General features: G+C 42.1%; 1 protein-coding gene across 9 annotated transcripts in view; it reads left to right on the forward strand.

Annotated features, from left to right (window-relative positions):
* Window positions 1-22,296, forward strand: part of FBXW4 (F-box and WD repeat domain containing 4) — a 117,007-nt gene that overhangs the window by 76,735 nt on the left and 17,976 nt on the right. For 6 of the 9 annotated variants that reach the window (XR_005211875.1, XM_037804595.1, XM_037804589.1 and 3 more), the window contains one exon: window positions 18,719-18,784. The exons of the other annotated variants lie outside the window; for them this stretch is intronic. Coding sequence is in view for 5 of the 6 variants with exons in the window: in XM_037804595.1 (XP_037660523.1) it covers window positions 18,719-18,784 (66 nt within the window). In the remaining variant the exon portion in view is untranslated. The remainder of the gene's footprint in view (window positions 1-18,718; window positions 18,785-22,296) is intronic. 9 annotated transcript variants of the gene reach the window in all.

Here is a 22,296-nt window from a genome sequence, read left to right on the forward strand (position 1 = left end):
TTGTGTTCCAAAATTCTCACTCCTGTCTTTTCCTATCTGTCTGTCTGTAGTGTTCCCTTTAGTGTTTCCTGTAGAGCAGGTATCTTGTTCACAAACTCTGTCATTGTCTGTTTGTCAGGAAATATTTTAAACTATCCCTCATATTTGAAGGACAGTTTTGCTGGATATGGGATTCTTGGTTGGTGGTTCTTCTCTTTCAGTATCTTCAATATATCACACCACTTCCTTCTTGCCTCCATGATTTCTACAGAGATACCCACACATAGTCTTATCCAGCTTCCTTTGTATGTGATGGATCACTTTTCTCTCGCTGCTTTCAGGATTCTCTCTTTGTCTGATGTTTGATAATATGATTATTAAGTGTCTTGGCGTAGGCCTATTCAGATCTATTCTGTTTGGGGTACAGTGTGCTTCTTGGATCTGTAATTTTATGTCTTTCATAAGAGATGGGAAATTTTCGTTGATTATTTCTTCTATTATTGCTTCTGCCCCTTTTCCCTTCTCTTCTCCTTTTGGGACATCCATGACAGGTACATTCATGCATTTCATGTTGTCACTCAAGTCCCTGAGATGTTGCTCATATTTTTCCATTCTTTTCCCTATCTGTTCTTTTGTGTGTAGGCTTTCAGGTGTCTTGTTCTCCAGTTCCTGAGTGTTTTCTTGTGCCTCTTGAGATCTGCTGTTGTATGTCCCCACTGTGTCTTTCATCTCTTGTGTTCTGCCTTTCATTTCCATACATTCTGCCAATTGTTTTTTTGAACTTTAGATTTCTACCTTATGTATGCCCAGTTGTTTTCTTTATAGCCTTCATCTCTTTTGCCATATCTTCCCTAAGCTTTTTGAATTGATTTAGTATTAGTTGTTTAAATTCCTGTATCTCAGTTGAAGTGTAAGTTTGTTCTTTTGGCTGGGCCATAACTTTGTTTTTCTTAGTATAGCTTGTAGTCTTCTGTTGTCTAGGCATCTGGTTTCTTTGGTTACCCCTGTTAGGTATTCCCAGACCAGAACAGGCTCAGATCTCAGAAGGGGGCAATAGTCAGTATCAGGTCTCCCTGAGGGTGTTGTCTTAGAAGATTGACACACCCTGTGAGTCCTCAAGCTGCTGTGCTTTTCCTAACCTGCCCAGCAGATGGCTCCTGTCAGCCTGTAGCTCCTAACTGGTATAAGGAGGTGTGGCCCACTTAGTTCTTAGTTTCTGTTTTGGCTGTTTTTCCCCAGGCTCTGGGGTCTGGTTCTGAATGGGAGGCCTGTAGTAGGGCTGGGCACCACCTCCTTCCTCTTAGGGAAGATACACCCCCTGCAGAGTTTTCATTTGCATTTAAATAGGTTCTTTGTCTCTGTGACTCTGCTATTTCTCCACCCTTGTCTGGGTCAGAGAGCTGCAAACTGAAAATGGCTACAGCTTTCTCCCCTGAGCTGCCCAGGTTGAGAGAGCAAAAAAGGGACCAGTCCATGGTCCCCCCAGCTTCACCCGCCGGCCAGAGATAGCACTTGGTCCTCTTGTCTCCCTCTTGTGGCACAGAGAAGTCTGCCAACTCTTTAAGGTCAGTTGTCATTAAAAGCCTCTGTCTGTTTAGCTCATATTGAGCAGTCCACTTTTGTTAATCAAAACCCCAGTTGGAGCTGGACTGAGGTTTATTTGCTTGTTCAGAGAATGCTCCTCTCTATCACAGTGAGGTTTTGCAGTTCAGGCTGCTGTGGTGGAGGGGTTCTCAGCGTGGGTCTACGGTCTTTACTTACAGATTTTATGCTGCGATCTCAGGCATTCCTCCCAATCCGGGTTGGTGTATGATGTGTGGACAGTCACGTTTGTCCCCCAGCAGTTATTCCAGATTATTTACTAGTTGTTCCTAGTTTTTTATTTGTTGTTCCAGGGGGACTAACTAACTTCCACTCCTCTCTATACTGCCATCTTCTTTCTTCTCTCCCTCAATTTTGAAGGAGAGCTTTGCTGGATTAAGAATTCTTGATTGTCAATTTTTCTGTTTCAGAATTTTGAATATATCATACCACTGCCTTCTTACCTCCATGGTACCTGTTGAGCAGTCAGTACTAGTCTTATATGGTTTCCCTTGTATATGATGAATTGCATCTCTCTTGCTGCTTTCAGGACTTTCTCCTTCTCGTCAGCATTTAACAGTCTGATTAGTATGTGTCTTCGAATGGGTCTATGTGGGTTTATTCTATTTGGAGTTCATTGGGCTTCTTTGATTTGCATATTTATGTCATTTATAACTGTTTGGAAGTTCTCCCCCACTATTTCCTCAAATATTCTTCCTAGCCCTTTCCTTTTCTCCTTCTGGGACACCAGTGATTCTTATATTTGTGTGCTTATGTTGTCCGTTATGTCCTGGAGATCCATTTCAATTTTTTCGATCTTTTTCAGCACTTGTTCTTTTGTGCATTCACTTTCAATTGCCCTTTCTTCTGCCTCTTCAAATCTGCTATTGTGTTTCTTGTATAGTTGTAATGTGATCTACAGTATCTTTTATTTCCACAAGAACTGCTATTTTTCTGTGTACTCTTCCAAATTCTTCTTTTTGGTTTTCTGGTGTCTTCTTGATGTCCTTTCAGTCTTTCTTCAACCAACTGAAGTTGATTTGGAGATTTGTACTTACTTCTTTGATTAGTTTTTCCAAGTTCTATGTCTCCTCTGGCTTTTTAATTTGGTCATTTAGCTTGGCCATATTTTCTTGGATCTTCATATGCTTTGTGATTTTCTGTTGGCTTCATGGCATTTGCTTATATTGATAAAATTATTTTGGGAGATGCAAGTTTATTTGGACTTCTGTATGTAATTTGGCAGAACCACAACTTGCCAGAGTGCACTTTCCCTGTCTTCCCAGCAGATGGCGCTCTTGGGCCATACTTTCCCTCAAGATCACTTTTCCCTGACTGCGGCTGTGTGCTGGGTAGGGTCCAAACTAGGTGGAAATCCAGTCAGCGCAGCAGTTCTCTGTGTGCACTGGAAATTGTCAGTGGTGGGCGCTGTGCAGTTCAGGGGAGAATCCGCTTAAAAGCATAGTGGGTCTGGTGATTCCCAGGCCTTTGACTGGATCAATCTCAGGCTGTGGGGCTGTGAGTTTTACTTTCCTCAACCCTCAGCCAGATCAGAAGTGTGCTTTTAGTTAGCTCACAAGGTCCCGCCTGCCGTGTGCCCACGGGCCTCTGGAATGGGGGAGGGATGCCTGGTGCTTCATGAGGCACTCTCCCTTGCCCCTGCCTCTCCACCTGTGTACACCATGGGCCTTTGTGGAGAAGGAGACAGGCAGCAGCACACAGACGGTCTGTCTCACCTGCCGATTGTCAGATCAGCTCTGCTCAACTCTATGTCCCCTCTCCTCCTGAGGGAAGGTTCCCCCAGTCCTCCCCTGAGCCAAGCCCCTGCAGTGGCCTGCCTCAGGGCTGACAGCTAGGCACTGTGCTCTGCACCAAGGCCAACGTAAGTCTGCTGGTTCCCTTGTTCCCTCACAGAAACTCTCGGCTGCAGGACTGAAAAGGGTTATCTCCCTAGCTGTTTGCTGAGATGGGATGCGGAGCTCTTCCCTCTTCCCCTTGGGCCTGTAGGTAGCTGCCAACCCTGGCAGCAGTCACTATTGAATAAATGCACCTCGTTCTTTCGGTCGTAATTTCTCTGCTTTTTCATCCAGGTCTTCCTTATATATTGTAGAGGTCCTTTTCTGGCCGCTTGGACCCTGGAACCACTGTCCCAGTTGTTTTCTGTCTTTTCTCTCGAACTAATCTATATAAAGTGCTTAAAACAACACCTGGCATATGGTAAATGCTATATAACTATTTGTAATTATTTTTGTTGTTTCTCTAATTTAAAATTCTTTGATTACTGGGGAGGTTTAACATTTTTCATATGTTTTTTGGGGCCATGTATATTTTTTCTATTAATTATTTATTCATATTTTTTGCTCATTTTTCTACATTTTCCCCTGTGATTGCAAGATTTCTTTATGTGCTCTGGGTATTAACATTTTGACTATTTTATATATGTGGCAATTCCTTTCAGTCTGTCATTTTTAACTGTGTATCTTTTGTTGTGTTGAAGTTTTTGTTATTTGGAAGTTAGTTCTGTCAATCTTTACCTTTATGACTTCAGAATATTATGTCTGTCTAATGTATGGCTTTCCTACTTTAAGGTTATAAAACTATCTTCTTACTTCTAATATTTTCATGGTTTTTTATGTAGTTTTAAAAATATTTGTCTTCTTAATCCATCTGGAATTGATGTCTGCTGTGAGGTAGGGCTCTAATTTTATTTTTTTCCTGAATGCATACACCCAGGGGTCTCTATACCGTTTATTGATTAGTTCATTCTTTATCCACTACCTTTAAAGGTAGTTCTTGGAATCTACTAATTCCCTACAAATACATGAGTGTAGTCTTAGATTCTTTATTCTTATCTATTCATCTGTGTCTGTTGCAGCATGAACATTGTACTACAGCATTATAGTTAAGTTTTCATATATGGTAGAGCAATTTCTTTCTCATTGTTCTTATTTAAATATTTCCTAGTTATTGTTGTGCATTTCCTCTTTCAGGTGAATTTTAGAATCAATTGATTAAAAAGTCTGATTTAGATGGGACTGTATTGAATTTATAGATTAATTAGGGGAGAACTGACAGTTTTATAATGTTGAGCCTTCCCATTCAGGAACATGATATATTTCTCCACTTATTCAGTAATTCTTTTTCCTTTAGTAGAGTTTTATAGTTATTTCATGAGTCGGACTCATTTTTTTGGTTAGATTTATTCTTGGATATTTTATAGTTTTTTACTGTTTTTGTGAATGGAACTTTTTTATTACCGTTTAGATTGGTTGTTGCTGGTGTGTAATAATAGCTAACATCTGTGGTGTTTGCTGTGTGCTATATAGACTTTTCTAAGCATTTTATCTCGTATAATTTTTACAAGCCTTTGCCTAGGCGCTCGTTATTATTTATATTTTACGGACAAATAATACCTCACCCAAGATTACATGGTTACCAGGTGGCAGGGCCAGGAGCTAGGCTCCTGAGCCTGCTCTCCTTTCCAACCTGATGTGCAGCACACCTACCACCTCATTTGAATCTGATGTTAGTTGTAGAAGGTAGTTTTTGTTTGTTGGTTTTTTTTTTAGTTATAATAGTTTTTTAATGGAGTCTTTTGGATTTTCTGGGCAGGTAATTGTATTGTCTGCAAATATTGACTATGCTTATCTCTTCTTTTTCCACACCTCTTACTAGGTACATAGTTTTGTGAATATTTTATAATCAGATCTCAGAAGTCTGACCCAGGCATATTTCCCTTTACTACTCGAACTTATTGCCATTTCTTCCTTTCAGGAGCATACAAAGCAGTTGCTGGTATTTAGGGGCCATGTAGAGGGGAAATGCAGTTTAGAAACTCCGCTCTTTGAAGCCCCTAGCACATTTAGTTAAATTCAGTAGATTGAATGAACATATCAGCCCACTGAACTGTGAGTTTTTTGGTTTTGATTTCCTTAGTTCTTTTCTCTCTCTATTAATTCAGTCCCCCTATTGCTCAAGTTTTCGAGTTTCTGATTCTTGAGTGGGGTGGATGCATTTGGGAAGAGCAGCTCATACCTCAAGCCTTGTCTAGTCTGGTCCAGGTTCTTATATCCTTGGTCAGGTGAACCCTTTACCTTTGGTTAAAATGGGAAATAACTATTTTGTGTTTATGTGGAGGCATTTCCCAGCTGTCAGCTTGAACTTCTCCAAGGAGCAGAAGAACTGTGCTTTCTTGGCCCTTGTTTGTTGGAGTGGTGGGGAATCAGGTGAGCAGTGGGAGCCCAGAGCTTGACCTTTAAGGTGGCTACTTGCACCATCCTTTCCTGATGCACATGGGCTGAGGGGTACCCGGTGAGTGAGTGTGTGTGTGAGATTTGGAGAATTGTTCCAGACCTCTACCAGCTGTGGGGTCAGGAGTTGGTCCTGCTCGTTGCTGGCCGGTGTCTAGTCAAGAGAAAGAGACTTAATGGAGCCCTGCCTTCTTATCTGGAACTTCCTGGCCTGACCTTGGGCTGTTGGTCAGTCCCTAAGCTATAGCCTAAGGTGACTCTGGGGTGTTCCAGAGCCACTGCAGCTTACACCAGCTCCAGGAGGCAGCTCACTGACAAGCCTGCATGCTCTTGTCCATTTGGCTGTGGCCTAATTGCCTAGGCCCAGGTTTTTGCAGCCCAGAAGTCAGTGGACAGGAGTGTCTGGTTATGTTGTGTTTCCTCCTATAAAATATAAACAATATATTTTTTCCTTTACAAAGTAGCACCAGGGAACTTCTGGGGAAAGCAGCAGAGTAGGGAGCGCCAGGACTCAGTTTTTCCACAAAACAGCTATTAAATAGGCAGGAACTGTCTGAAACAACTGTTCTGGGCTACCAGAAGAATACTGTACAGCATCCAGAGAAGGGCAGGAGGAAGAGGTTGATAAACTATGGTAAAGAACAGTGCATGGTGGCCTGCCAGCACCCATCTCCCACTCTTGTGGCGGGATGCCTTGGATCCAGTCCCTGGCTAGCTCACTGTTAGCAGAAAGGTACATAAAAGTCCTCTTCCTCAAGAATGGGTGGGTATGGCCAATCACTCATTATGGTTTTTAATTAGTGAATTTGGATCACTGGGTCCTGGCTCTGAGCTACTGTTTCAACCCACCCTATGACAAAGGCAGCAGCAGGGATTGTTTTAACCCTGGGCAGGGGCAGAGGCAGTGGAGCTTTAGAGATGCAGTGCTTCCACAGGACTGTGAGGAATAATTAGTTGAAGGGCTGCATTTGCTGGGAAGGCCAGGAAAGCACAACCTTAGGGATTCATCCGGAGGCTTTTGGTGTCCTTCCTCCCCATTCCCAGGACACTTTGGAGTTGGTCTGCATCCCCTTCATGGGTGCCTGACCCTGTTTTGGCTGGGAAATACTGACTTGGGAAAGTTCTTTCTTGGGTGACCCTTCTCCCAGACTCTTCCCTCCAGGCAAAAGTAGCTAGAGACATTGAAAGGAGAGTAAAAAACTGTAAAGGCAAAACAAAAACAAAAAGAACAGAATGAGATTCCTGGAGAAGGAACAGAGGAAAGGAAGCTTTCTCCTGGAGGTGCAACAATTGCACAAAAAGTACAATCTTAAAAATTGTAGTACATATACAGGCAAGAATCAGATGAAGAAAAGCTGAAAAAAAAATGATTCTAAAGGTCTAGAGTAAGTTGAACCAAGCATCAAAAAAGAGCCTTAACACAAAGCCAATCAACAATAAAACCCTAGGGAAGAGAGACTGACCTTCAGAGTAAACACATCAAGATAATCAGATGCCTAGACATAAGCAAAAAACTACAAGCCATATTAAGAAGCAGCAATATATGGCCCAGTCAAGGGAATAAGTTAAAGCTTCGGAGGAGACAAAAAATTTGGAACAACTAATCAAAGATATTCAAACAAATCTTCTTAATCAATTCAAGGAAATGAAGGAAAATATGGCTAAAGAGACAAAGGATATTAAGACATTGGGTAAGTATAAAGAAAAATTTAAAGTATAAAAAAGAAGCCTAACAGAACTTAGGGGAATGAAAGGTACAATAGAAGAGAAAAAAATACAATGGAGATATAAAACAGCAGAATTGAACAGGCAGAAGAAAGGATCAGTGAACTAGAGGCTAGGACATCCAAAATCTTACAGACAAAACAGTCAGGGAAAGAATGGAAAAATTTGAGCACATTTCCAGGGAACTGAATGACAGCATGAAATGCACAAATATATGTGTCATAGGATGTCCCAGAGGAGAAGGGAGGGGAAAGGGGGCATAAAGAATATTTCAGGAAATAATGGTTGAAAATTTCCCAACTCTTAAGAAAGATGTTGATATACAAGTCCAAGAAATGCAACTACCCTATATTAAATACTAATAGACCTACTCTGAGACACATACTAATCAGAATGTCAAATGCCATAGATAAAGAGAGAATTCTGAAAGCAGTAAGAGATAAACAATTTATTACACACAAAGGATCCACAATAAGACTAAGTGCCGATTTCTCATCAGAAACCATGGGTGCAAGAAGGCAGTGGTATGATACATTTAAGGTACTGGAAGAGAAAAACTGCCAGCCAAAAATTCTGTGTCCAGCAAAACTGAACTTCCAAAATGAGGGAGAGTTTTAAATATTCACAGATAAAAAGAAACTGAGAGTGTTTGTCAATGAGAGACCTGCCCTACAAGAAATACTAAAGGAAAAGACTTGCTTGGAGTAGTGTGAAGAAATGAAGATTATGAGTAAGGGTAACTAAAAGGGTAAAAAGAGAGACCAAAAAAAAAAAAAAAAAAAAGATAAGACATATAATATCTAAAGGATAGCATGGCTGAACTAAGTATTGCCCTTACAGTAATAACATTGAATGTAACTGGATTAAATTCCCCAGTCAAAAGACACAGATTGGCAGAATGGATAAAAAAGCATGCTACATCTACATGCTGCTTACAAGAGTCTCACCTTAGACCCAAAGATACAGATAGGTTGAAAGTGAAAGGTTGGAAAAAGATATTCCAATGCAAGCAGGAACCAAGAAAGAGTGGGGGTAGTTATACTAATATCAGACAAAGGAGACTTTAAATGCAAAACTCTTATAAGAGACAAAGAAAGACACTATATATTAATAAAGGGGAAATCCACCAAGATAAAATAACAATCAAAAATACTTATGCACCTGAGCATGGTACCCCAAAAAACATGATGCAAACACTGGCAAAACTGAAGGGAGATATAGATGACTTACAAAAATAGTTGGAGACTTTAATACATCACTCTCATCATGATAGAGGATTGATAAGGTAACAATTTGAATAATATGATAAATGAACTAGACCTAATAGACATATATAGAACAGTGCACCCCAAAACAGCAGCATATACATTCTTCTCAAGTGCTAATGGATCATTCTCCAGGATAGACCACATGTTGGGTCACAAAGCAAGTCTCAAAAAATTTAAAAAAAATTGAAAGTATACAAAGCACTTTGATCACTATGGAATGAAGCTGGAAATTAAGAATAGTCAGAGAACTGGAAAATTCACAAATATATGAAAGTTAAACAACACTCTCTTACACAATCAGTGGGGGGTCAAAGAAAAAAGATTGCAAGAGAAATCAGTAAATATCTCGAGATGAATGGAAACAAGAATACAACATATCAAAACTTATAGGATGCAGTGAAGGCAGTGCTGAGAGGGAAATTTATAGCCTTAAACCCCTACATTAAAAAAAGAAGAAAGCACTAAAATCAGACCTAATTGCACACCTAGAGGAGCTAGAAAAAGAGCAGCAAACTAATCCCAAGAATGGCGTAAGGAAGAAATAACAAAGATTAGCGTAGAAATAAATGAAATTGAGAGTTAACAAAACCAGAAGTTGGTTCTTTGAGACGATCAATAAAATTGGCAAACCTTTAGCTAGACTGAAAGAAAAGAGAGAAGATGCAAATAAATAAAATAAGAAATTATAAGGGGGCTATTACTACCGACCACACAGAAATAAAAAGGATCATAAGAGGATACTATGAACAATTGTATGCCAACAAATTAGACAACTTAGATGAAATGGACAATTTCCTAGAAACATGCAAACAACCTACACTGACTCTGGGACAAATAGAAGACCTCAACAGACCAATTAAAAGTAAAAAGATTGAATCAGTCACCAAAAACCTCCCAAAACAAAGAAAAGCCCTGTCCCAGAGGGCTTCACAGTTGAGTTCTAACAATCATTCCAAGAAGGATTAATACCAGTCCTGCTCAGACTCTTTCAAAAAATTGAAGAGGAGGGAATACTATTTAACTCATTCTATGAAGCCAACATCCCCCTAATACCAAAGCCAGATAACGATGCTACAAGAGAAGAAAATTACAGACCAATCTCTCTAATGAATATAGATGCAAAAATCCTCAATAAATTACTTGCAGATCAAGTCCAGCAGCACATTAAATGAATTATCTACCATGATTAAGTGGGTTTTATTTTAGGTATGCGAGGGTGGTTCAATACAAGAAAAATCAATTAATACAGCACATTATCAAAATGAAGGGGAAAAAACACATGGTCATCTCGATCGTTGCAGAAAAGACATTTGACAAAATCCAGTATCCTTTCTTGGTAAAAGAAAAAAAAACACTTAGAAAAATAGGAATAGAAGGAAACTTTCTCAACATGATAAAGGGCACATATGAAAAACCTACAGCTAACATCATACTCAATGGTGAGAGGCTGAATGCTTTCCCTCTAAAATCTGGAACAGGACAAGGATGCCAACTGTCAACATTGTTGTTCAACATTGTGCTCTAAGTTCTAGCTAGAGCAGTTAGGTAAGAAAAAGTAATAAAAGGCATCCAAATTGGAAAGGAAGAAGTAAAACTTCCACCATTTGCAGATGGCATGATCCTGTATTTAGAAAGCCCTGAGAAACCTATAACAAGGCTACTAGAGCTAACAAGTTCAGCAACGTGCTGGATACAAGATCAACATGCAAAAATCGATAGTGTTTCTTTACACTAGTAATGAGTAATCTGTGGAGGAAATCAAGAAAAAAATTACATTTACAATAGCAACTAAAAGAATCAAATATCTAGGAATAAACCTAACCAAGGATGTAAAGGACCTGTATTCAGAAAACTCCAAAATATTGCTAAAAGAATTCATAGAAGGCCTAAATAAATGGAAGGACATTATGTGTTCATGGATTAGAAGGCTAACTGTTTTTACGGTGTCAGTTTTACCCAACTGATTTACAGATTCAGTGCAATACCAATCAAAATTCCAACAGCTGACTTGCTGAAATGGAAAAGCCAATTCTCAAATTAAGGGGCCCAGAGTAGCCAAAAACATCTTGAAAAAGAATGAAGTTGGAGGCACCACTATTCCTAACTTTAAAGCATATTACAAAGCTAGAGTGGTCAAAACAGCATGGTACTGGCATAAGGATAGATAATATTGACCAATGGTATCAAATTGAGAGTTCAGAAATAGACCCTCACATCTATGGCCAATTGATTTTTGACAAGACTACTAAGTCCATGCAACTGGGAATGAATAGTCTCTTCAACAAATGGTGCTGGGAGACATGGATATCCATGTCCAAAAGAATAAAAGAACGCTCCTATCTCATAGCATATACAAAAATTGAGTCAAAATGGATCAAAGACCTAAATATAAGAATCAGGACTATAAACCTCCTAGAAGAAAATGTACGGAAATATCTTCAAGATCCTGGGGTATGCAATGGTTTCTTAGACTTTACAACCAGAACAAGAAATGAAAGAAAAAATTAGATAAATGGGACTTCCTCAAAATTAAAAACTTCTGTGTATCAAAGGAGTTTGTCATCAAAGTGAAAAGACAACCTACTCAGTAGGAAAAAAGTATTTGGAAATCACATTCCAATAAGTGTTTAATATCCAGACTATATTAAGAAATTCTACAACTCAGTAATAAAAAGACAAACAACCCAATTTAAAAATGGGCAAAAGACATGAGTGGACATTTTTCTAAAGAGGATATACAAATGGCTAAAAAGCATGTGAAAAGATGTTCATCTTCACTAGCTATTAGGAAATGCAAATCAAAACCATGAGATATCATTTCACACCTACTAGAATGGCTGCTATTAAGAAAACAGAAAATTACAAGTGTTGGAGAGGATGTGGAAAAATAGAACACTCACTCTGCTGATGGGAGTGTAAAATGGTGCAGCTGCTGTGGAAGACAGTTTGGTGGTTCCTCAGGAAGCTAAGTATAGAACTGCCATATGATCTGGCAATCCCACTACTCATTATATACCTAGAAGAACTGAAATCAGGGATGCAAGCAGACATTTGCACACTGATGTTCATAGCAGCAGTGTTCACAACTGCCAAAAGATGGAAGCAACCCAAGTGTTCATCAATCAAGTATAAATCAACATTGTATATGTGTAATGTGATATATACATATGGTGGAATATTATTCAGCTATAAGAAGGAATGAAGTTCTGGTGCATGCAACAACATGGGTGAACCTTGAGGACATCACATTGAGTGAAATAAGCCAGACACAAAAGGACAAATATAGTATGAACTCACTAATATGATCTGATTTTAATAAACAAACTCATAGAGTTAGAATCTAGAATATAATTTACCAGGGGATAGACTGGGAGTAGAGAATGGGGAGTTGATGCTTAATTTGTACAGAATTTCTATTTAGGTTGATTGTAAAGGTTTGGAAATGGATGGTGGTGATGGTAGCACATTATTGTGAGTGTAATTAACAGTACTGTATTATATGTGTGAATGTGGTTGAAAGGGGAAGTTTTTGGTTGTGTATGTTACTAGAATGAACATTAGAAGTTAAAACATGGGACTGTATAACACAGTGAACCCTGTTGTGGACGATGGACTGAGATTAATAGTACAAGTATAAGAATGCTCTTTCATGAACAAATGTACAACACTTATACAAGGTGTGAATAATAGGGTGGTATATGGGAAAAATACACCTAAAGAAACTATGTACTATAGTTAATAGCACTATTTGAATATTCTTTCATCATTTGTAGCAAAGGTACCACACTAATGCAAAGTGTCAACACTAGGGGAGTATGTAAGATTGCTGTGTTTTTTACAGGACTTTTCTGTAAACCTACAACTTCTTTAATTAAAAAAAATGATTTTTAAAAGTAGCACAAGGTCATTAAAGAAGATTTGGAAATAAAGAAAAGTTAAAAGAAGAAAGAATTGCTGGTCATTCTACTTCCCAAACACAATCAGTTTTAGCATTTTTGTATATTTCCTTCCATTCATTCCTTTTCTGTACATAGGCTATTTTTTAATAGTTATAATAATGCCCTGCTTTCCCCCCTTATAACAGTAAATTATAAGCATCTTGCCTGTATTCTTTGGTAACATCATTTTAAATGACTGTGTAATATTCCACTGGGTAGATGTATCATCACTTATTTAACCTATCTTTAGTCTTGCCTTCCCCCTGCCCCATGAAGGCATTGCATATCCTCCTTTCCTTTATTTCCCATTGTGGTTTAGTTATGCATGAAGTTGGCTAACCTTTCTTTGAATTTCTATTTTCAATTGGCATCAAGTCTTTCTGAGGTAACAAGTATGCCAGTTGTGTGAAATGGAACTTAAAAAAAAGTTGCCTCAAACTTTAGTCATTGAAGCTTCAGGTAGGCCTCTTGGTCTCATTATCCTTTGGTTTTGTGAGCAAAGTTGTGTTCACCTTCCCATCCCTGGACCCTCAGCTTTAGTTCTGGGCGTCTTCCTCACCTTTATGGACAGAGGCTGCCATGAACAGTTGGCCCCACAAGTATGTTCCTGTACTCCCAACTCTCATGTGACACTCAGCCTTCTAGCTCTGTGTACAGCATTCCGGTGGATGTTTCTGCAACTGTGAGGTGCAATGTTGTCTGGAGAGAGAACAAGATTTGTCTCTTTTTTTCTCTTCCCAAACACATCTATTTCCCTTCCCCTTTGGTGTCCTGGGCGTCCTGTTGGCTGGATCTTAGGAACCAAATGCCTTACCCTTTCACCTGCCCACAGCCTCTGTCTTTCTCCTCCCTGACTTGACTGTCCTCCTAGTCCCATTCTGCTGGTCTCTCCTTCCCAGTGCTGTCACCACAGCCACCGCTCCTGACTTGCCCACTTCTGCTTGCCAAGAGTCTGTGTGACCTTCGCACTGTATGCATGCTGTAGGACTTCCCCGCTGTGATGGTGTCAGCGGTGAAGGCTAGCAGATGGTGGCAGCAGCAAAGAGACCGGACATGTTCTCATGACTCCCTCCCTCTCACCCTTGCTGGCCGAGCCAATGGAGGGGCAGGAGTTTCCTTGAAGTATTTAGGGAGGGGATCAAGGAAAATTGGGGGACCCCCAGGTGCTGATGAGGACTGTGACCTCTGCTGCTATAATATCGGTGTTTCACAGGCAGGGCAGTTTGGAAGTCCACTTGCAGCCCATTAAAAATTGATTTAATTGCAATTTTTCCTCCGATTAGGAGCACTGGAGCCTGACTAATTGGAGTAATAGAGAGTAATAAGGCTCAGATAAAAAGCCTTCCTCAGCCGCCTTTGTATCTTGTGTCAGTGCCTGTCAGAGGTCAGGGAGCTTGCATATTCTATTAGGCAGCCCGGCCTTCATTTGTACAAATTAGTTTACCCAACAGTAATTAAAATGCCAATGCGGGTTGAAAAGAACTGAATACACTTGATGGGCATGTTGGTGAATGATGTGACAGCCCCGGTGGTCTCCCTTGCCAAAGTGTGTCAGCCTGGGCTCAGAGGCTGCTGGGGCCCAAGCCAGCTGGGTAGCTCTGGGCCAGCCACGGGGCAGCAGCTGCTGAGCAGGCCACTGCTGCTGCCACACCTCAGAGCCACTTGGCCTCTTCTTTCTTCTTCCAGGAATCATTTGTTCATGTCATTCATTCATTCATTCAACAAGCATTTGAGTTTTTAGTATGTCAAGCATTATGCTAGGTGCTGGGGATACAATCAAGACTAACTGTTGAAATGCAGTCCAGGTGAGAACTTACGGAGTGAGGGGTGGTATAAGATCTTGGGTTCTGGAATCAAGACAGACTGAGTTCAAGTTCCAGTTCTACTAGTTGCTACTAGTAGTTGTGTGCACTAGAGCAAATCACATTACCTCTCTGTGCCTCAGTTTCCTGATCTGTAAAATTAGGGACAGTGATATCTACTTTCATAGGGTTGTGAGGATTAGATGGGATAATGCTTTTGAAACACTTGCTCAGCACTTGGTACATAGTAAGTGCTCAGTAAATTACTAGTGTCATTAAGAAGGTCTAAACGGCCAACTAATTTTCCCCCTTATTTTCCTCTCTTCTCTTCTAAGTCTTGTTATTTTCTATTCCTCAACTTGAGAACCAGAACCTCAATTCTCCGGGGGTCTTTCTGTGATGGGAGGGCCCTTCAATCTACTGCGGCCTGGTGGTGGTCGCTGTGAGGCCAGGTTTGCCTGAGCTGGGGCCAGAGGGCCGGTAAGGTAGGATGAGGATCTGGGTAAGGACTGGAACAGGATGAGAAATTGGAGGTTAGCTTCTGGTTAGGCTTTCTGGTCCCAAAAGAGTAGAGTTTATGCAGTCAGAATAACTTTTTTTAGATCCTCAAACTGAAAGAGAGACACACAGAGAGAAGTGGGGGGGGGGGGGAGGGAAAAGAGAGAGGGAAAGAACATGTGTGCATGTGCATGTATGTGCGTATGCAAGTGTGTGTTTTGACATTGATTTTTAGGTACTGTTGGGACTTCTCATCTCTTATCTGGTTGTGGTGCTTGTGAGGGACTACTCACTGCCCCAGTGATGTCTGTGTCACGTGTCATGCAGCTATGAGTTGGTGGTGATTTGGGAAGGACCCCTTCACAGCCCACAAAAGCTTCCACAGATTTGTACTGCGCACCTCCTCTGGGCCAGGCACCATGCTAGGCCTGGGAGTACACAGACCCCACCAGCCAGCCCATGATCTCAAAGGGGAGAGGGGAAGATAAACCCCAAATTAACTTTTGTCCTATAAGGGAGAGAGCAACGTACAGTCAGGGCTTAGAGGAAGGATGGTCAACCCAGCTGGGGAGCTGCCAGCTGCTGCCTTTCTGCCTGGTCAGCACAGGTTTGCTGTCCTTTTCCGCGGGATTCCCCTGAGGGAACAAAATGGGACTGAAGGCAGAAGCCCTATGAATTTTCTTTCTTTGACAAGGGGAGCTGGTTTTTTCAATAACTTGAATCCTAAACTGAGATTATAGCAAAGTCCTTTTAAAAAGCAAGATTCTTTGAGCAGTCCTTAGGAGGAGCCATAGAGGGTATGTTACATGTTATATTTAGTTGATTTCAGGTATTTCTTGGGAACCTTTGACATACTTAGGACCCAGCCCGTGAGGGATGTGGAGAGAATCTGGTTGAAGACATCAGGCTGATGCAAATGAAGCAGGAGATCAGAGATCATTATGCTCAGGCTGAATTGCCTGGGGAGGTTAGAGAAGTGAGGGTGGCCAGGCTGCGTCTGAGGCACAGATCCCACCCCACCAGCCCTTTTTCAGCGCCCTTTACTGTGATCTCAAAGGAGAGGTGTGAGTGTGGGGGCAGCAGGTCCTGCCTGCAGCTGCAATGTTCTGGGTCAACTCATGACAGCCTGGCGGCTATCGCTTTACCTTCCCTTTCTCTACAATGGGGCTGATCATTTCTATCTCAGCAATCTTTGTGGCATGTGAAGCATCCTTTGGGTGTTCCAGAGTAGCGGGTTCCTTCTCTTCCTCTGCTCCATGTGTCTGTCCCACACTCTGGAAAGACTGCACCTGGGCACACCCTTGGTCATCTTCTGACTTTAAATGTGGCTGGCCTGTGGCATCTGCCCCATGCTTCCTAGTGTCCTTGGGGTTGGGGGTGGGGTGGAGGGCGCATATGGCCACAACTGAGGAGAAGTAGATAGAGATGTGCAGGACTGTCTGCAGCCAGCCTGATCCCCAAGAGACCCCGTGGATGGGTGTGAGTCCTGGTGAGTGTCCCCCAGCAGGACCTGGCTCCAAGTTGGTTTGAATGTTGCTCAGATGGTTTTTACTGAGTGTTAAATTTGATTAAGCTCTTAGATCCTCATTAAGTGCCAGGAAGACTCTCTACTTTCCCCACCTCTCGTCCACCTGCTCTGCAGTGGTCAGGCAAGGGAAAAGGGTCGCTTTTAGAAAGAAACATTTATAGGTGTCATGTCCAGGCAATTAAAATCCTTCGTAGGGCATGAAAGTGAGGGGCACTCCTCCTTCTGGTGGCAGGTGGACAGGGCCAAGGGTGGGTGGGCAGGAACACAGGAAGACAGGAGTCCCTGGGGAAGGTGTTGGCAGCCCCCCCCTCCCCCAACTCAGGCCTGCTGGGAGGTCAGAGCTGTGGGAGTGGCAGGGATTAAAGTTACAGGTTCCTCCCATCTCCCTCTCTATTGACCTACCTTGATGCTAATTTAGGCTTGTGGCCAGTCAGGGGCCTGCCACAGGCCTCCTTGAGAGGTGTCTGTGTGTCTGTGCTGGCGCCCCTCACCCAGCCCCCACCCCTCAAAAGTCTGGAGAGCCCAACTGCCCGCTAGAATGATTTCCAAGTGGCTATTATGTTTCCAACCCAAGATAATTGGCTTTACCAGTTATTAATGGATTACCCTGAAGAGAAAAATGTTGGGAGGAGGAGGAGGGGGGCAACACCTCCTGGCTTTGTAGTTTGGGGCTTTATTGTCCAGTGGCTGCTTCTCAGCCCAGGAGTCACCTGGGGCCTGACAAGAGTGGCTCTGCGGGCACTACCACTCTGTAGTTCAGTAGCTGCTGGCAGTCCTTTGGGTCGAGAGGGAGCTGGGATGATGGGGCATGTCCCTACAGGAAGTCTTGACTTGAGACATGGAAGCCCTGCAGTGGCTCACGTGGCCTTTTTATTAGCCTGGGGTTGGAAACTAGACATCTGCCCTGCAATTTTTATTGTAAATCAGTGGCTTGGCTAATGCCTGCCCTAACATCTCCCCCATCAGCAAATGGCGGGCCAGACTTCCTGCCCTAGCCAAAGCCATGGCTTCTTCAGCCCCCCTCTCTGTGGAAATCCATCTCCCCACCAGCACACTTGGGATCAGAGAGCCACAGGTGCTGGGCTGGGCCAGGGCAGATGGCTGCTAACATGTCATTAGTATGTCCAGCCCCCTCCCCACCACAGCAGACGTGTGGGGGCATGGTCCATCCCTGCCCTAGGGCTCCTGAGTGACCCAGCTGCTTTCCACTGTCTTCCTTGCCCTTTAGGTTTTCAAGTCCAGGATTCTGGGAAGCTTTCCCCCTCTATCCCTGCCAAATCCTTTAACAAAGGAGTGGTCTGGCTTCTAGGTTCAAGTTCTAGTCCTAGCCAACCTGGCTCATTGCACTGATCCTTCACACTGGGCTTGTGGCTCCATTTGAAAAAGCAACTGTGCAGATTATGTGTTTGAACTTTTGGGAAAGTTAAGAGACACTTTGGAAAATAAGGTCAGAGTGCTCCTTCTCACCCGCCTCTTGGGTCTTCACTGTCCTCTGAACTCTGCTGGACTCCTGTCCCCTTCCCCCAGCCCTGGCTGCCCGGCTTCTCCTTCCCCACTCTTCCCATGCCTGTGAACTAAAATGTTACCCATCCATGGCATTTACTCACCTTTCATATTTTTTCTTTTCTCAGTTTGGTGCCTTTACAGTGGCCCTGTGCTTGTACCATGTTACCAGGTCCTCCCAGCTCTGATAACCTTCAGTAATGTCCCCAAGCCTCTCCCATTCTGAACAGGGCTTTGCCTTCTGGCCCCCTAATTCCCCATTCCAGGAGACCTGGTCTGTGCCATGTGCACTGCAACCTCAGGGTTCATACGGCAGAGCCCAACAAGCTCCTTCTGCCTCAGAGTTGCCCATCTAGAGATCTGTTTTTATGGTGGGCAGAGACCACACAACGCAGTCTGAGCAGCAAGCTCAGCTGTCCTTGGACCCACGGATCCTTTGTCCAGGCAACTGTGGGGCTTACAGCCCTCACCCCGCTCCCAACTGTCTTCCTGCAACTCCTCTGATGACTTCTCTTGGCTTCTTCTCTCCTTCGGGCTTAACCCCACAATCCCCTGGAGAATGAGGCTGGCATTTTAAGTTGTGTAGCCATTTCCGCTGCAAGTTCTGACAAGACAGATCTGACTCGGCTCTTCTTTTGTTTGGCAGCTCTTTTGTGACAGGGACGGCTTGTTGTGGGCACTTCTCACCCCTAAGAATCTGGGACCTCAACAGGTAAGAGATTCCTGAGCCCACCACGGCTTCCAGTGGGGGTGGAACTGGAGCAGCCAGGGAGGCCACAGGCAGAGCTGGCCGAGTCAGCCCTGCTTCTGCTGGCTGGCGAGGGTCCAGGAGGGGCTGGGAAGGACACCTGCCCTGAAACCTGACGACAGCATTAGATGTGGGGCAGCTGAAGTAATTTATTTTTTATTTTTTTTATTTATTTTTATTTTTTTATCTTCATTTTATTGAGATATATTCACATACCACGCAGTCATACAAAACAAATCGTACTTTTGATTGTTCACAGTACCATTACATAGTTGTACATTCATCACCTAAATCAATCCCTGACACCTTCATTAGCACACACACAAAAATAACAAGAATAATAATTAGAGTGAAAAAGAGCTGAAGTAATTTATAACAGGTAAATAATTTCACGCAGAAATTATTATGGTAACAACAATTTGGATTTATGATATTCTTTCTCTGAGGAGTGCCTGGCTATACGGCTAACTCAGATCCCATCTATCTTCACAGATGATATTTTTAAAATAAAGAAATTTTGATGGTGGCCTATAAGCTCATAAAAAGAATTATAGAGAACAATAAAAATACATCCAGATTTTCACAATTTTCTGCCTTGGTAGGCTTGACACATTCCCATCTGCAATCTGCCATTTGAGGTTTTTGTTTTTTTTTTTTTTTGTTGCTGTTTTAGTCTTTATTTTGAAAGAAACATTCATAGAAAGTTACAAAAATAAGGTGAAGAGGTCCCCTTGTAATATCTTACTATGGTATACCAAAACCAGGAAATTAACATTAATCTAATCCAGAGCCCTTTTTCAGACTTGACCAGTGTTACATGCACTCATTTGTGTGTGTATATAGTTCTATACAAATTTATCACGTGACCACTACTTCAGTCAAGATAGAGAACTGCTGTTCCATCAGCACAAAGACCCGTCTCTGATGCTGCCCTTTTGTGGTGACAGCCAACCCCCCTCCCCCATCCCTAACCCCTGGCAACCACTAATCTGTTCTCCACCTCTGTAATTTTGTCATTTAATGTTATTTAAATGAAATCATACAGTATGTAACCTTTTGAGATTGGCTTTTGTAAAACCCAGCATAATTCTGTTGAGACCCATAGAAGGTGTTGCATGTATCAATAGTTCCTTCTTTTTTATTGCTAAGCAGTATTCTCTGGTATGGATGTAGGACAGTTTGTTTAACCATTTGCTTAGTGAAGGGCAATGGGGTTGTTTTCAGTTTTTTTGTTTTTTTTTGTTTTTGTTTTTTTTTTTTTTATATTGCAGATAAAGCTGTTATGAACATTTGTATCCAGGTTTGTGTATGGACACACATTTTCATCTCTGGAATAATTGTCTAGAAGTACAATTTTAAATGTTTGTTTAGTTTTTAAAGAAACTACCAAACTGTTTTCCAGAGTATCTTTACCATTTTACATCCCCACCAGCAATGTATGAGAGATCCAGTTTCTCTGCATCCTCACCAGCATTTGATATTATCACTGTTTTTATTTTAGCTGTTCTAACAGGTGTGATATCTCATCATGGTTTTAATTTGCATTTCTTTAATGGCTAATGATGTTGAACATATTTTCATGTGTTTGCCATCTGTATATCCTCTTTGGTGCATGGCTTTTGCCCATTTATTAATTGGGTTGTTTGGTAACTGCTGAGTTTTAAGGTTTATATATAATATATATGTTTTATATATTCTAGATACAAATCCTTTGTCAGTTACTTAGTTTGCAAGTGTCTTCTAATCTATTGCTTATCTTTTTATCCTCTTAATAGAGTTTTCTGCAGAGCAGAATTCTTATCAGTTGTGTTCTTTGGTGTTGTGTCTAAGAACGTGTCACCTAGCCCTAGGTCCCAACATTCTGTTATTCAAATGCCATAATTCACAGTAGCAGCGAAGATGTGTTTTTTTTGCCTGCTTCTTAACTCAGGTTTGTTCCTCTTCTCCTTTTCTCTCCATCTCCCCAGAAAAGTGTTAATCTTATCTTTTTTTTTTTCCTGAAAAATCCATTTATAGTCAGTCTTTCTAAAAGATTCCTTTATAACACATGAGATGTTTTAATTAAGCATGGTTTTTTCTACAACATTCTCTTTGATGGTCATCTGACCATAGGACAGGAAACTATTTCCCCAAACAACTCATTACACCTTGGGATAGCTCTGAGAGTTAGAATGCCTACTTTTTATTGAGGGTTGATTCATTTCCTGGAGCTACAATCGTGGGCAAGAGGCACTCAAACCTCTCCTCTGAAGGACAGGCCTTTAAATATCTGAAAACTTGGTCCTGCTTCTCCAGGGTCTTTTCTTTTCCAAAAGTGCTTAGTCTTTCATTTGTTTTAGCTGAAAGTAATTCAAAGTGGCTGAAACAGTAAAGGGATTATTACCACCTTAGGGTGGTTCCAGGTTGATGGGTTCAGTAGTTCAGCTGGTCTGTGGGAGCCCATATTCTCTGCAGCATTCCTCTTGGCCACCTGCATCAAGGTGGCTTTTGCCCTTGCTCTCGGGTCGTTAACGGAAGCTTCACACCTCACAGGGCAACACCCAAAGGGAAGGGAGGAAAAGGACATGTTCCTGTCTCGGGTCCCTTTTTAAAATGAAGAAGCCTTTCCCAGGAGTCTCTGAGCAGATTTCCCTCCACATCTAGTGAGCTAAAATTATGTTCCATGCTCATCCTAAACCAAACCCTCACCAGGGGGATGGATTTAGCAGTCAAGATTTACTTCCTGGGCCTAGGGAAGAGCCCAGCTTCCCTCCCATGCACATAGGAGGCAGAATCAGGGTTTGGTTGGCAAGAAAGAAGGTGAGGAGTGGCTGGAGGGTAACCAACAGTGTTGGCCTCACACTGGTTTCAGAACTATACTCACCTGAGTTTCTCTAATTTATTTGGTTTTATCCCTCTTGACATGGTATGTTCATGACTGAACACTGAACAGACCAGGTACAGTCTGATGAGTGGTAGGTATTATCACCTCCCTTGTTCTAGATGTTCTACTTTTGCTAATGTGGCCAATGGTTGCATCACACTGTTGCCAGCATAGCTAAAACTCCTGAGGGCTCCTTTGTTCTTTAGACTCTGGGATATGAGGGTTTCTGCAGTCTGACCGTTGTTTCTGTGAGCCCACTCTGCCAAGTCTCCTGCCATTGGCCCTTCCTTTCCCATGGGAAGAAGCATGCCAGGGAGTGTGTAACTGGGAGGAGCTGCTGTGGGAGCATCGGCCATGTGGTGCCACAGGCCTGTTCCAGAACTGGCTCTGCTGCTTATTAGCTCTGAGACTGGGGATGTCTCTGAGCCTCAGTTTCCACATTTGCTAAATGGGAATTAATTAGCCCTACCTAATAGAACTGTTATGAAAAAGTGCCTCACATAGTATCTATCATTTGGGGGCATTTAACTGATGCATGCAGTCTCCTCCTTCCATCTCTCCCACCCTTCCCACAGTTGTATTCCACTTTAGGAACTTGGAGTTTGTGGAGGCT

Source organism: Choloepus didactylus, chromosome 15 (genome assembly GCF_015220235.1).
Source record: "Choloepus didactylus isolate mChoDid1 chromosome 15, mChoDid1.pri, whole genome shotgun sequence".
Lineage (NCBI taxonomy): Eukaryota > Metazoa > Chordata > Mammalia > Pilosa > Megalonychidae > Choloepus > Choloepus didactylus.